This window comes from Typopeltis vanoorti, chromosome 15, assembly GCF_054136105.1.
Source record: "Typopeltis vanoorti isolate ZY-2024b chromosome 15, IOZ_Tvanoo_1.0, whole genome shotgun sequence".
NCBI lineage: Eukaryota > Metazoa > Arthropoda > Arachnida > Uropygi > Thelyphonidae > Typopeltis > Typopeltis vanoorti.
This window is the reverse complement of record NC_143563.1, coordinates 69,434,831-69,449,741: the sequence shown is the minus strand read 5'-3', so window position 1 is coordinate 69,449,741 and position 14,911 is coordinate 69,434,831. Positions and strand designations below refer to the sequence as shown.

Here is a 14,911-nt window from a genome sequence, read left to right as displayed (position 1 = left end):
ACACTGGGGCAAGCGGGAAACTGTCACTACGAACTTGACCATGGGATGGGATGAGAATATACATATCATCCTACAACAGTTTCTTGTTTGCATATCAGTGGACATGCCTCATATCATGAAGTGTTCTTCAATTGTAACCAAATCTGTGTTGAGGGATTAAGGAATGTGTTTGTCTCAGTATATTAGAAAACTAATTAAGAAGAATGCTATAATTGATATAAGTTTCAGTAAGGAAATACCGTGAGTAGACATATTACTAACTATTATAATAACGGAATTAACTCACGTAAATTATTCTTTATTCGTAGTTGTTATAGTTGATTTGTGTATTTGAATTAATAAAAGGTGTAAATATGTTACCCAACATTAATGAGCCATGTAAGAATGGCAGATATGGAGAAGAAAGAATAAGTGGGGACAGAAATAATTTCATTACTGGCAATTAATTATTAATATTTTACAGCTGTGTTATTATATTTGTGTGTCCAATAAGTTGCTGGGGTGGAGCAAATTACATGTGATCCTATAAAATGTAGACATGTTGGCATTTATGATGGGCATAATTAAAAAAACTTATCAGGAGAAGGGAAAGAGGTTTAACCAACCCAAAATCATTGATAGCTGAGTAATTAACTACAGGGAGGAGATTATTATCCAGTGAACTAATTATGTTGATCATGAAATTCATCTAGGTATGGCAGGAATACATGCAGGTTGATGGAGAAGCAAATCATCTTGTACAATTTGTTGTGCTTCTTATCTATTTCAATGTTTTATTTATATTTCACTTTGTTGTCTAAGAATTTTCTTTTATTCATGAATAATCAGTACACACTCTTTACATAGTAATATATATATAAATAATTTCTGATCGTCAGTATTATCTGCCTGTTTGTGAATTCTACCTTGATTACGATTTTTTTTTTCTGTCAGCAGCTCTTCTATTTCATAGATATCCCAAACAGACAAATATTTTGTTGGCAATCACTTCATTTTTATTCAGGAACAGATGAATTTTTTTACTCACTGTCTATTCTTTCCAAAGACCAGAATGAATTTTTTTTATGTGATTCCCACTCACAAAAGGTTGTAAGTCTATAGTACGGTAGTCATAGTGTGAGTGGGCTATGGATTTTTTTTTTAATTATTTATTAATTTTTTATAATTTAATTTTTTTTGCATTTTTTTATTTATTTTTGCATAGTCTGGAAACTTTGTTCTAGAGACCAAACATGGAACTTTTTAAAGCTACTTCAGGACTCTGATAAGCATGACAGTGGTCTCACACTGGGCAATGAAATTCATCTCCAATCTCAAGACAATCACAAACATCCATGCCCATGGCAGGATTCGAATCTGCAGCCAGGTGGTTGGAGGGAGGGAGGGAGAGAGAGAGAGAGAATTGCTAACCACTTAGCCAACCAGATCAGCAAATGTTACTATATAGTGAAATTCATCCCCCAACAGATACTTCAGATGCAAGAAAAAATAGTAGTTTTATTGTATTGTTAAATATAGTACAAAGACATTTACAGTCTATCTTTAGAGACAAATGGAGTGAAAATGCTCCTATATAATGAAAAACAAATCCCCTTCCATAGACACTATACTGCATATCTGCAAGCAAAACCATTTTATTGAAGCACCAAATGGCATCTAACTAAATACATTTGTCTTAACATCCTCTCTCAAATTTTCAACTGCAGAAAATGTGGTAATGCCTGTTTACAATGCATAAAGCAAATTATTTATTTGCTTGGAAAATTCACTTTACATAAAGATGTGTATGTGTGTATAAAACTTGAAATCAGTTCTGACTGCAATTGGAATTTTCTATATTATTAAGGTAGTTTACAAACAAATGCTAATTTTACAAAATTCTACAGAACAAGATGAAATGACATGCCACATTAACTTTGTGAAATTGCACCACCCAATGTGGAAGGGGTACTTTACTGAAGACTTACAGTAAAGCAAGTTCCCATGGTCAGCATAGAATGTACCTAACACTGCTCCCAGTGCAGACATGTTAAAACCCATAATACTCTTTGTAATGTGTGCAGAATTATTTTCTTTATCTATCTACATATATAAATATACACACACACACACACATATATATATATATATATATATAAAGCAATTACCTTTCAGTTTAACAGTAAAACCATCACTGTTATTTTGCCAAAGAACATAACAGAGGTTTCCTTTTTCATTCTCACCTGGTTTACATTCTTCAGTGCCATTACAACCATGGCTACTACTCATACATAAAGTTTCATTATAGTAGTCACAGTACATTGTTGAAGATGTTCCTGCTGGCCTAACTGCTACAAATAATAATAACTCTTTATTAAAAAGACACATTAGAATTCAAATTAAATCTGTACAAATTATACTTTTCTACAATACATTCAGTGATGATAATTATATCTCACAGTATGTAACTTGCAAAAAAAAAAAGTGAAGAGTAGTTCATGCTTCAAACATTCTGATTTATATAGTAATACAAAAAAATAAAAATTACACACACAAGCTAATTATTTTAGTCTCTTTATTGTGATGTGGTATTGAATACTGTGATATTTAAAAAATTTGGTAGCAAGTTTAAAGAAGACAATCAGTGACTACATCTTTATTTCAATGATGAAAATTAGCTTCACCACGATTTCCCCTGGCACATAATTCTTCCTCATCAGTTCATATGATATAAGCAGGAGCAATTTGCTAGAATAATAACAAGTACTTGGTTGTGCAGCATAAGTTAGAACTTACAAAAATGTTTATTAAAAAAACAAAGTTTCAATCCTAGTTAACCAAATAAACAACTACAAAATTTCTTCAAATATCAAGTATAGGGACATATGCATCTACTGTTCATCTTGAAATCTGCATAACTATGATTTTTCTTTTGGAGTGCATTAAAAAAATCGTGGTTAAATTAGCTTGACCATGATTTTCTCAGCACATAATTCTTCCTCTCCAGTTCACATGAATGAAATTTGATACTGCTTATCAGCAACAACTTGTACTTGAGAAAGATTTTATGCCAAGGAACATTAATAAATGGAAGATAAGAAATATGTACTCAATGTATCTTTTCAAACCCACCATATATGATCCACTTTTTTGTTGCTTATTTAGATATTGCATTTGTTTCTAGTTGCTCAGAGAGAAAGAACAACCTATGATCATCAAGAGGCTGCACTCATTAATACACACAGACATGGAGTTTTGAGATTTTGGAACAGGTGAACAATTTTCATTACAATGGTGGTCTGAAAAGTTCTCAGCCTAACAATGAAAAAACAATGATTTTGAAATATATAATTTCAAAATAATCTCCCTTAAGACATTTATTCCAATGATGCTCCAGTGCCATTATCCCATCCCCATAGTGGTTCTCAGTAAGATCTGCAAAATACCCCTCTACAGCTGCTATCACCTCTTGATTCAAAGAAAAACACTGACCAGCGAGGAAGGGTTTTAGTTTAGGGAAGAGATGAAGTCAGAGGGAGCCAAATCTGTGAAACAGGGTGGATGTTCCAACAATTCATAGTGTAGATCCCTTAATTTTCCCATTGCCAAAACGCTTGATTTTTTGCCAAAAAAGATGATTTTTTTTTTCTTCTGCAAACTGGGTTCTTTTCTCACGAATTTTTTCGTCTAGTCTGGTTAAAAGATCGGAATAATATTACCCAGTTATTGTTTTACCTTTTTTTTCCAAGATAATTAATAAACAAAAGCATCCCAAAACACCGATGCCATGACCTTTCCTGCTGATGAAACAGACTTTGTTCTCTTTAATGCTGAACAAACGGCTTCTGTCCATCCACTGTTTTGACTGCTGTTTGGATTCTGGTGTGTAATGATGAATTCTATGAAGTCTCATCCATAGTAATAAATCGATGTACAAAATCAGTTTTATTCTTGTTAAAGCACTAAAAGCACTGTTCAAAGATTTTCATGCCAGTGCATTTTTGATCTGCTATGAGCAAGTGCAACAACCCATCTTGCACAAAGCTTTTTCATATGCAATCCTTCATGCAAAATATATCCTACACGTTCTTTTGAAATGTCTAGTCTCAGCAATTTCACGCATTTTGACTCACCGGTCATCCAATACCATATCATGCACTTGATCATCATGATTTCTGGTGCTGTTACACTTTCTGAAGTCCTTCATGTGGATTATCTTCAAGGCTGGTGCAGCCACGTTTAAACTTGGCAGCTCATTTCTTAATTGTTGAAAACGATGGAGAAGACTGCCCATAAACTTTTATGAACTTCGAATGAATTTCTTTTGGCGTTAAATCTTCTTTACAAAGAATTTTATAACCGCATAATACTCAATTTTATCCATTTAAGGGATACAGAGAACACTTTTGCTTCAGACAGCTGTATAAAACAAACTACTTGATAGAATGATTTTCAATTTCAAAGATCGTTTTCAATTTCCAATTTAGAAAAAAAAAAATCTCTTGCCAATAGTGTTGCCATCTATGGTCGAGGCCAAGAACTTTTCAGACCATCCTCATATATAAAATATCATCAAATATGAAGCCTTATTAGAAATTATAGGATATTCCATTATACATAATCCTCTTAGTATTATTAATCTTAGTATTAATAATAGCTCTGAGGAAAGAAACTATTGTAAACAGCTGATTACAATTAATATTACTATTGCCAACCCGCTTGGCAATAGTAATATTAAAGTGTATCTGCTCTCCATCCAAAAGGAAGCAGGTTCAAATCCCACTTGAACATGGATGTTTGCAATATCCTTCATTTATCCATACACATGCATACATACAATACATGCAATCTCCCAAGATGGACTGAATCACCATGAGAGAAGTAAAACCAAACCGTCCTCCATTAAGGGGGAAGAGGCCTTCTTCAACAGCGAGTTAAATCAGAGGCAACTCATAATACCATTATCACTGAAAAACAATAAAAACTGAGATTCGCTGTAGGAGTCACTTTGACTCATCTATTAAACAGAGTCAAAAAAATTTTCTACATATACTCAATTTCATAATTATATGAAACTGACCACATGTAGAAATTTATTAATAAAATACTATTTATCACTAAATTTCTGTTGGAAACTAATTACATTTTAGAATACTATTACAAAAAAGAAACAATGTCTGGAGAAAGCAAATGACATGCATGGTACTTGTAGATGTTGGTATTTGGCTGGTGCTGCTTCTTTTAAAGAAAAGACCCCTTCCCCAGACCTTGGAAACAGCAAACAGCCATTATTGCTAAATATTGGCTTTTTAATAATGGTTTTGTTAGATGCTTTAGAGTCTCTTTGAAGCATTATTATCTTGACACATTCTGGATTTATTCAAGTTAATTGTATACAAGGCACCAGTAGTCCATAGGAAGTTTCATTTGTTTATAATTTAAATTAAACTTGCCAAGAAATTACTAAAGCAATGTGAAGTCATTAACCTCTATACACATGTAGCCTAGTCGTGAAGACATGTCACATGTAAACTTTGTTTGCTTACAGATAGATCAAGGGTTACAAAAGAATATAATTACCAATAAGACGGTTTTAATGGCATTTGTGATAAAGACCATTAGACACATATATTTACAAGATAAAAAAAAATGGCCATATCAGTGCAACAGCATAATCACAGAGGCAAAGCTAGAAAAAAGAACAGCACGCGGTTAAAAAATGAAATGCGATTATAATTAAAACCAACATTAAAGTGATCTGAAATAAAAAATTAAATAAATAATTGAATGACAGCATTATATTAAAAAAAAAAAGTGGAGGAGGGGAACACTATTTCTTGCCATTTATGAGGGTGAGACTCTTCTAAATATTGGGAACAGAGAGACAGTCATTCCAATTTAATGGTATAGAAGTGCTTATGCATTCTCTTTAAATAACCACTCAAACTAAACCTGCAGTGATATAAAAGACAAGTACTGGGCCAGAGAAAAGGACAGAGACTACAATATCCTATGGTTCAATACTTGCATTTTTACATCAGCGCAGGTTTAGTTTTTTTTTCAATTCAGATTTATCTAAATTGTTTTTTTTCTTTCAAATCACTAATTTTAATTTTGACTTTGGCTCAGCTCTCCGAATAGGATTAATGTTTTTCATTCTAACTCCACTTTGTGATTATATTGATGCACTGATGATGGACAGTTAATTTTTGATCGAAATATCTGCAATAATATATATATTTTTTCTTGTGAATACATGTCTAATAACCAATAGTCTATGAGCTCTGACCTGTCTGTAATTAGAAAATGGATGTAATCAAATAGTTGGAATCTCTGGATGAATTCCAATAGTTAGAAAAGTATCTATTACAAAAGTGTTTCTCAAAGTGTGGTATGTGTACCCCCGGGGGTAGGCGAAAGGTCGTTAGGGGTGTACGAGGCAATTTTTGGCTATGCATAATTAAAGGAGTCATTATATTTTTCAACAAAGTGCAATTAGAGACAACTGGGATAAAACGGCACTAACTAATGAATCACATCCCCTCTCCAACAGAAACTGCTGTATAAACAAGCAAAACCATATGTTGCCGGTGGACCATATGGTTTTGCTTGACCCTCCCCTCCCATCGTTAACGTGTTAAAACTAAGAAATATATAGTGAATGTGTTTCAGATATTATGGAATTCGGTTGAAGGGAATTAGCATTTCAACTCAATTGTTGAAATGCTAATTTGTCTTTGGTTCACGTGATCTTTTGTTAATACCGCACCAATCATATGCAGTTCTTCACTGCTCTACGTATCTCAAGTCTTGTAAATTACTGGTAATTTTTGCTTGAAATAATGGGAAAGAAGATGACGCTATTTGGGTCGATGCACACAAAGCAACTGTTCTTGATGCCAAAAGTAGTGATAGCGAGTAGGAGCTTCTTGGTAAGTCGCACCATTTTCAGTTTTTTTCTGAAAACTTTAGTTTCCGAAAATTCCCGCACGTATCTTGTAACACGATTTTTTAGCTTTAATTTTGGAAAAAAAGTTAGAGTTATATTCGAGTAAATACAGTATTTTTTTGTAGCTTTCAAATTCTTATGTATGGATCATTGGTTAAAGATTGGATTTATAAAACCCCCAAAAGAGAGCAATATAGCAAATACAAGTAGCTGTAAGCAACAAGAAAACGTTGATATTGCATCTGCATCAAATGAAATTGATGAGTGTGTCGTCTGACATCTCTAGAGAACCAAAATTTAAAAATAAATCATATTTTTTGTTTACATGAACATATAAATAAAATAGATATTTAATTTTAATTAATATATTAAATAATTTATTAATTTTAATTAATATTTTAAAAGTTAAGTAATTTATTTTTAATTAATTTATTAATTTATTTTTTTAATTAATTAAGTTTTTTAGTTAATTAATTAGGGAATACTTGGTAATAATGAAAATTTAAGATGGGGTATGCAGATATCTGAAGTTTGAGAATTACTGTATTACAAGACCAAATGAATTATCCAGCACTTTTTTTTTTGTAAAACAATAGATGCCAGTACTCATTCTATACTAGTAGGAAGAATTGCAAATATATATATATATATATATATATATATATAAAAGTTTTATATTCCAAATACTGTAACAACGAACATACTGAAAAATGAAAATTTCATTAAATAACTCAACTATTCACATACTAAGTAAACATGTAAAAATTTACTGAATACTACAATCTAAATGTTGCATGCTTGTCACTATTAATAGAAGGTGCTGGTACAAGTACCATTCTACAAGTACCCAAAATAAAGCACTGATTACATCCAAATATTCCTTTCAATCAAACATGCTAATGTGTGCTATTTGCCAAAACAATAAGATACTTGGCAGACCAGTACTGCCTCCATATTTTGTGGAGTCCTGTGCAAAATACAAATAAAGAACCCTAAATTTCTTGCCAAAAAATGCACCTAGAAATTTGGTGGACCAAAAAAAAAAAACTCATTTTCTTCCCAGAATGCAAAGTTCTTTTTGAAGTTTATATGTAAAAATATATTTATTAAATCATCTTACAACTTGCGAAGAGTTAACAGTTTTACTTAGTCTTACTCATTTGTTTGGCAAAGTTGGTTATTATGTTCTGAAAATTTAAATTTGGGCTATTTCAGATATTTTAGCAATTGCAGTTATATCAATTTTTAACCGATATAAATGGAAATGAAAGTATCCTTGGAAAATGCAAGATCTTAATCAACTGCCACTGGGTTATCAGAAATACTGTATAAGCTCTCTAAACATTAAGGGTAAATGTCCAGGGGAATGAGGGGACTAGGAGTGGGAGAGTACTGAACCTGGTCATATGATCAGAAGAGCTATCCACAACCAGGTTGACCACATTGCCTCTAATTGATGAAATGACCATGTGATCTTGACTTGGGAGATTGTAAAACATGAATATTCTGTCAAGAAGGGGTATATGCAGTGGTGAGCTATGGAAATTTTAACAAAGGGCTCGCATCGTCGAGCAAAAAAAAAAAAGGCCTAACTTAGCCCTTATAATACTTATATTGTGACTTTGTAGAACTTCTGACAGATATAATTCCTGTAGGATATCAATCATTAATGCTAGATCTTTTAAAAATTCCAAATTGAGAAGTCGGTTTAAAAAGCCCTTATATTTATCGTTCGATGCAAAATGCTTGCATAAAGCTGGGTACTTTCTCCACAATGCAAGAGCCGTTCGTAAACTGCAAGCTGCCCATCGTGATCCAAACACATGGCCGATCTTTAAAATTTTGATACCAAGGTCTTTTGCAATCATATTTAATTCTCGTTGATTTTTTGGTGATTTTGATGATAAAAAGCATATAATTTATCCATAAATATTTCAAAATGATTTATTATATTTTTTTATCGAATCATCTAATGTAAATGATGAGCGCAATGCCAAATCACAACATTGGGAAATTTTTGTAGAAGTTTGATTGCAACACCTGATTTGCTTCTTAACATTACACAAGCTCCATCAGAACAAAATGCCATGAAATGATTTTTTAAATAGTTATCAAAAAATCCATATGAATTTTTTATGTAGCAATTATAGTAGCATGTATACATTCCATGGTGGTATTTTCTAGTTCTATTCTACAAGATTATTAAACAAGAACAAGGGACTCACAAATTTGAGAAAAATTTAACAAAGGACTCATGTGAGCCCCTTATAGCTCACCATTGGGTATATGTGGAACTACAAGGCAGGTGATCATGACATGCTTAGAAAGAAGCTTAGATCTATACCATGGCATAAAACACTGCAGGGTAAGAATGTTAGTAGTGCATGGGATATATAGTTAAGAATCATCTAAAGGAAGTAGTATTAAATTGTATACCTAAGATAAGGAGAGTTAATCAGGTAGAAGTTAGATGAATGTGTAATATCATTAAGCATGAACTATAGAAGAAGACATGCTGCGGAAGGTATATAAAAGAGAAAGGTGACCAGCATGGCAAGAAAGGCAAATCAAATTATGTAGAATGACCACAGAAGATAAATATTAATGAGTGATGATGGTGATGAGGAGACAGAAGCAGATAAAATAGTTGAGTTACTGAGTAACCACTTTGCAAGGATATATCATCCTAGTGAGGTTAGTGCTTTAACCTATGTGACAAACACTAATGCGGAAACAGGTGGATGAATTGGAGGTTCTTAGGATGCTGCAAAATATCAATGTAAATACACCTGTGGGAAAAGATGGGATATCAGCTAAGGTTTTGCGAGAATATGCAAGGGAAAATTAAAGTGCTTAGTCAAAGACAATGCCTATGACTAAGCACTTTAAGGCTCAGCTCTAGAATAGTTCCAAGGGAATGGAAAGAAGGCAAAATAATTCCTTTAACAGCTGAGTTGGATAAAGGAAATAGCTACACAATGATTTTGCAAAGGCATTTGACAGAATACCACATGGAACTCAAGGGTAATTAAAACAAATGGAGATGGATATGACACTGGTTAAGTGGATAAGATTGTGGCTGCTGGACAGATATCAAGAAGTGGTATATGGAGGGGCAAAACCTGTTGACTAGTGGTGTGCCACAAGGTTCAGTTCTGGGACCATAAATGTTTAATTTGTACATAAATGATATAGGAAATACATTGGAACCTCAGTTGTCGAACGTCTCTGTTCTCGAACAATTCGGTTCCCGAACAGACAAACAGCAACCACGTGCTGAGCTGTAAGGTGGGAAGGTGTCAGTTAGGCGGCAGCCTTGGTCCAGTGCAGACACCTACTCGAATTTGCAGTGAGTTTTCTTGATTTTCTTTATGTTGTGTTGTTTTTTCTTCATAAATTATTATTAATTAAGCCACCATGGGACCGCAGAAGAATAGCGATAGCAGTAAAGCGAAAATAAAAGTTGTTAGAACCACCACGATAGAGATGAAAAAAGAAATCACATCCAAACATGAAAATGGCGTTCAAGTCCATACTCTCTCGTGCAAAAAAAAATTATTGAACCATGCAAACCCATTCCTGCACTCACCACACTTTGCATTCCACTCTCCAATCACTCCCAATGGAAAGAATCTGCTTTTCACTTCCCTTATACAGCTTCCAGGGATGGCCTCTTTATGAAAAATCTCCATCACATTAATCTAGTAACAACCCTTCATCAACTTATATGTCTCAATCATATCCCCTATCTGTCTATTCACAAGGTTCTGCAAATTGCATTACCTCAATATCTACTTGTGTTTATCTCTTAGATCTGTCACCGAGTTAGTAAACCATCTCTGGACTCCCTCATAGCCTTGAAAATCAGGTGACCAAATCTATTTGCAACAGTTCACATGTAGCCTGATCAAGGCGCTATACAAAGGAATCATAACCTCTTTGCTTCTGCGTGTCATGGTCCTCTTCATCATTACCATAATCTGTTGTGGTCTTACAATTTTAGCAATGTGACCCTTATACTTCAAGATCTCTTATCTCCTCCACCTTCTTTAAAAATTCTCCATTAATTATATACTCTTTATCCTAACCTTCCGTACCAAATTTCAAGACCTTGCACTTTGTAACATTAAACTGACAGTTCCACTCACTTGCCTACTCACATAGTCTATTGAGATAATTCTGCAAGGCAACAATATCTGCAGTACTTACAATTCTTCCAACTTTGCATCATTAGCAAAGCATAACTCCAGTTAAGCTAGTCCAAATATCATTAACATACAAGTTGAACAATAAGAGTCCCAAAACAGATCCCTATGGCACTCCACTGGTGACTGTCCTCTTTTGGAATACCACTCCTCCACACACACACACACACACACACACACACACTCAGCCTGCTGATATCATCTGGCAATCAAACAGTTATCCAACTCACTAGTCTGTTATTTAATCCTATCTGTTTCAATTTAGTCACCAGCTTGTCATATGACAGTCTATCAAAGATCTTTGAAAAATCCAAGTACACTTGCATATGCATTTCCTTTATTCAGTGAATTTGTCACCTTGTAATATTTAAGCAGCCTCTAAAGCATGACACTTCTCTCTAACAAACCCATGCTGACCATCAAAAAGAATACTGCAATTATCAACCTACTTTCTGGCTCCTAATCCTCACCAACTCCTCTAACACTTTAGCAACTGCATTCATTCACTCACTCACTCACACACACACACACAGATCAGCCTATAATTTGTAGCCACAGTCTTAACACACCCCCTTCTTTGTGAAGTGGCACAATTCTTACCACCTTCCATGCCTTTGGGACTCACCTTGTTAAACAAGTGCCGTTAATTCCCTTCTTTTCATGATGTTACCTCACAAGGATGAAATACACTGATAAACTGCTCACTGCATACTTCACTTATATCCTCTATCAGTTACCAATCTGCTAGCATCATCAACAAGCATCATCCTCCCATAATCATTTTTTCTAATGATAATTAAATTATTTTATCATACTATTTTTTTTTTTCAATAGGGCTTTGCACTCTTCTTAAAGTAGAGGCTGTCCAAAAATCCTTATGGGTCTCTTCTCTGTGTTAAAACTGGCTCAAGACCTAAATTAATAATCAAGCAACCTTTGGTAAGAAAGATCAATTTATATGACATGCTACTGAGTTCTGCAAAAGCTGCAACAGATAGAGAAACAAACTATTTACTATTTATCTGATAAGTTTATCAAAGCTCCTCATTTGAATAATGATAATTAGATGGTAGCAAACACTGATGATGTATCACTGTAAGAAAAATAATAATTTTTTTGTTAATTTAAGAACAGAAAAAAAAATAAAACTGCAAGAGGATAAATTATGAAGTTAAATGAGGTTTAAATTCAGAATGTTGTCAATCTGTTCCTCTATCCATTCTACTACATTTATCATTAAAAAAAAAAAAACATCACAATTAAATACAGTTCTTTGAGCTTGAGAAAAATCACTGTTTTCATACTATAAAGGGACTGAAAAGTCACTCCATCTATTTGTGGCTAAACAGCAATGGTATTCAGTCGTTTACCCAGGCTGGCACACAAGTCTTATAAGTCTGTGAGATAAATACTTCAATTGGAAAGCGGGGAGGATTAATCGTTCTTTTAATCAAATTTTTATTTATTAATCATTTTTGTTAGCGTGTCCAAACAGCACACCTGAAAGATGTAGGGAAAACTCGGTAAGATAAGGTTAATTATGACTAAAGGTTTACTTTCGGAGAAGTCTGAGAACCGCTGTATTTTGAAGCGAATTCGTCAACAGTAATCAAATGTGAATCATCCATAAATTTAATGCCATGTAATTATATTCTTCGTTTAGATACTTCACGTGCAAACTTTGTTTGCTTACACTTGAATAAAGGAGTAAACCAATAATAATTTCTTGGCATCTTTCATTTATTGCATAAGAAGTGAAAAACCTTTCATCTGAGAATCATCTAAAATGCTTTTTTCATATAATTGGTGTCAATAATAATTTTTAAAAAATTCAATACATATCTTCGCAAGTATAATAATTTCCATCTTTATCAAATAATAAAATGTATTATCATATGTCTCAATGACAACTTAAAGTAATAAACATTTTTCTGTTACCAATAATACAATTTTTTTAACTTCACTGCAGTTTTACATTTTCCTTTCGTGTAGCAATTTTGCTTATTTCAACAATTCACAATGCACATTGTGAATTGTTAAAAACAAATTTGCAGCTTAACAAATTTGTTAAGATGCACTTTCTGTAAATAAAAATATTCAGTTAAGCGTTTCGCAGGTTATATAATTATAAACTACAAAGAAATACGTACCCAATGAAATTACTATACAACAAAGTATCGTAACGAAAAAGCTCAGCATGTGGCTTAGAGTCATTATTGAAAGCAATATTGTATCCCTTGTCCCAGTGCAAAAGAGTGACATTTTCATGACCTGCTGGTATGTTTACTTTCAACTTCATTCATCATCATCTCTTTGACATGTTTCACTTTACATGTACCACTCTTTGACATGTTTCACTTTGCATGTACAATGGCGTTGTGTATGAAAAACGTTTGTTCTTATTAACAGCTGCTGTCGAAACACAAACATATCGGGAATGTTTTCAAGTTGGTGCTACATGATATACCATTTCTAACATAGCTTACCCAGCAGAATACAGACAATCCGAACAAAATATTGAACTGACAGTCCAGTCCGATAACCTCTTCAGCATCATGAAATATTATGCACTGCTTCTCTAAAGAAAGCAGATTGCTTTATTCAAGGGAAGGAAGAAGAGATAACTAATACACAGCAATAATAAGCCAACACAAACTTTCAAAATGGCGGTAGATCAGCTACTTGGGATACATTACTAGCGAGACCCGGATAATCATCCACCACAACTCCCCTCTATTACAAACATTGGAAAACTCCGAGGTGATTGGCCAACCTAGAACCAGTTAATTCGCGAACGCAAAACAGGACATGTTCCACGCCCTTGAGGATCAGTAAGTGTAAAGAAAAGTGTATTTCATAGAGTTATTCCAAACTCTTAATTGTAGAGCACTTAGTAGACCACATAATAAATACTAAGCTTGCATGGTAATAAACTAAATGATAAATACATTAAACAGAGTGGAGGTATAAGTTGTACGTTGAACTTAATCGGTACAGTTATTTTCTCTTAGTGACGATCAAGCTACATGACTAAAAAAAAATCACAATCGGTGATAGAATAGCAGCTCCTGAATTACCTTGTCACGTCATTAAGATCGAATCGGATCAAAGACGAAGTATATATCACTAAGAGTATGAAAAATAAGGTATCCCGCGTTTGAGTTAGTAGAATTGCTACCGATGGCGCAATGCAAAAGCCGTTAGTGCCGTACATATAGCAATCGTGTATTTCTATTCATATTTCTGCCGGTTGGTCTGTTTTGCACATAGAAGGGAAAGATAAATCGCCCGAAAAGAGAGAGAGAGAGAGAGGGAGAGCGTCGTAAGTTCGATTATAGTTGCCGACTAGAGGAACTTTTACTATGCTTTTTTCGACCGGTTCTCGAGTTAGCCTATCTCTAGCATGGGCAAAAAGGATTTTACTCCTGGGAACTCGGGATTTTTGTCCCGTAAACTGAAGAAAATTGAGCGAAAAACCTACACTATTTCAGACATTAAAATATATATACTGTGTAGCTCAGTGGAAGAGGCTATTTTTATTAACAGTAAAGTATCTATGTACAATCAAAATAAATATATATACAACTATTTACAATATATACATTTGTACATAGAATGCGTTTACACTCTACAACGCTTGACCGCACGACAAAAGACTTGGGTTCGAATCTAGTCGCCAACTAGAGGAACATTTTCTAAGCCCTTTCTCGAACAGTTTCCGAGTTAGTTGATCTCTGGCGCGGGAAATCGGGTTTTTTCTCCTGGAAACTCTGGTTTT

At 33.8% G+C, this 14,911-nt stretch overlaps 1 protein-coding gene across 4 annotated transcripts in view; it reads right to left on the bottom strand.

Moving 5' to 3' along the window:
- Window positions 1-14,291, bottom strand: part of LOC150098858 (activin receptor type-2A-like) — a 181,969-nt gene extending 167,678 nt beyond the window's left edge. For 2 of the 4 annotated variants that reach the window (XM_090404562.1, XM_090404563.1), the window contains exons 1-2: window positions 13,284-13,843; window positions 2,148-2,330 (exon numbers count right to left, since the gene is read on the bottom strand). In XM_090404562.1, coding sequence (XP_090260688.1) covers window positions 2,148-2,330; window positions 13,284-13,401 — 301 coding nt within the window. In that variant the 5' untranslated portion in view covers window positions 13,402-13,843. Of the gene's footprint in view, window positions 1-2,147; window positions 2,331-13,283; window positions 13,844-14,210 lie in introns of those variants that run through there. The other 2 variants (XM_090404565.1, XM_090404564.1) reach the window with 2 other exon arrangements.
- Between the last annotated feature and the right edge of the window lie 620 nt (window positions 14,292-14,911).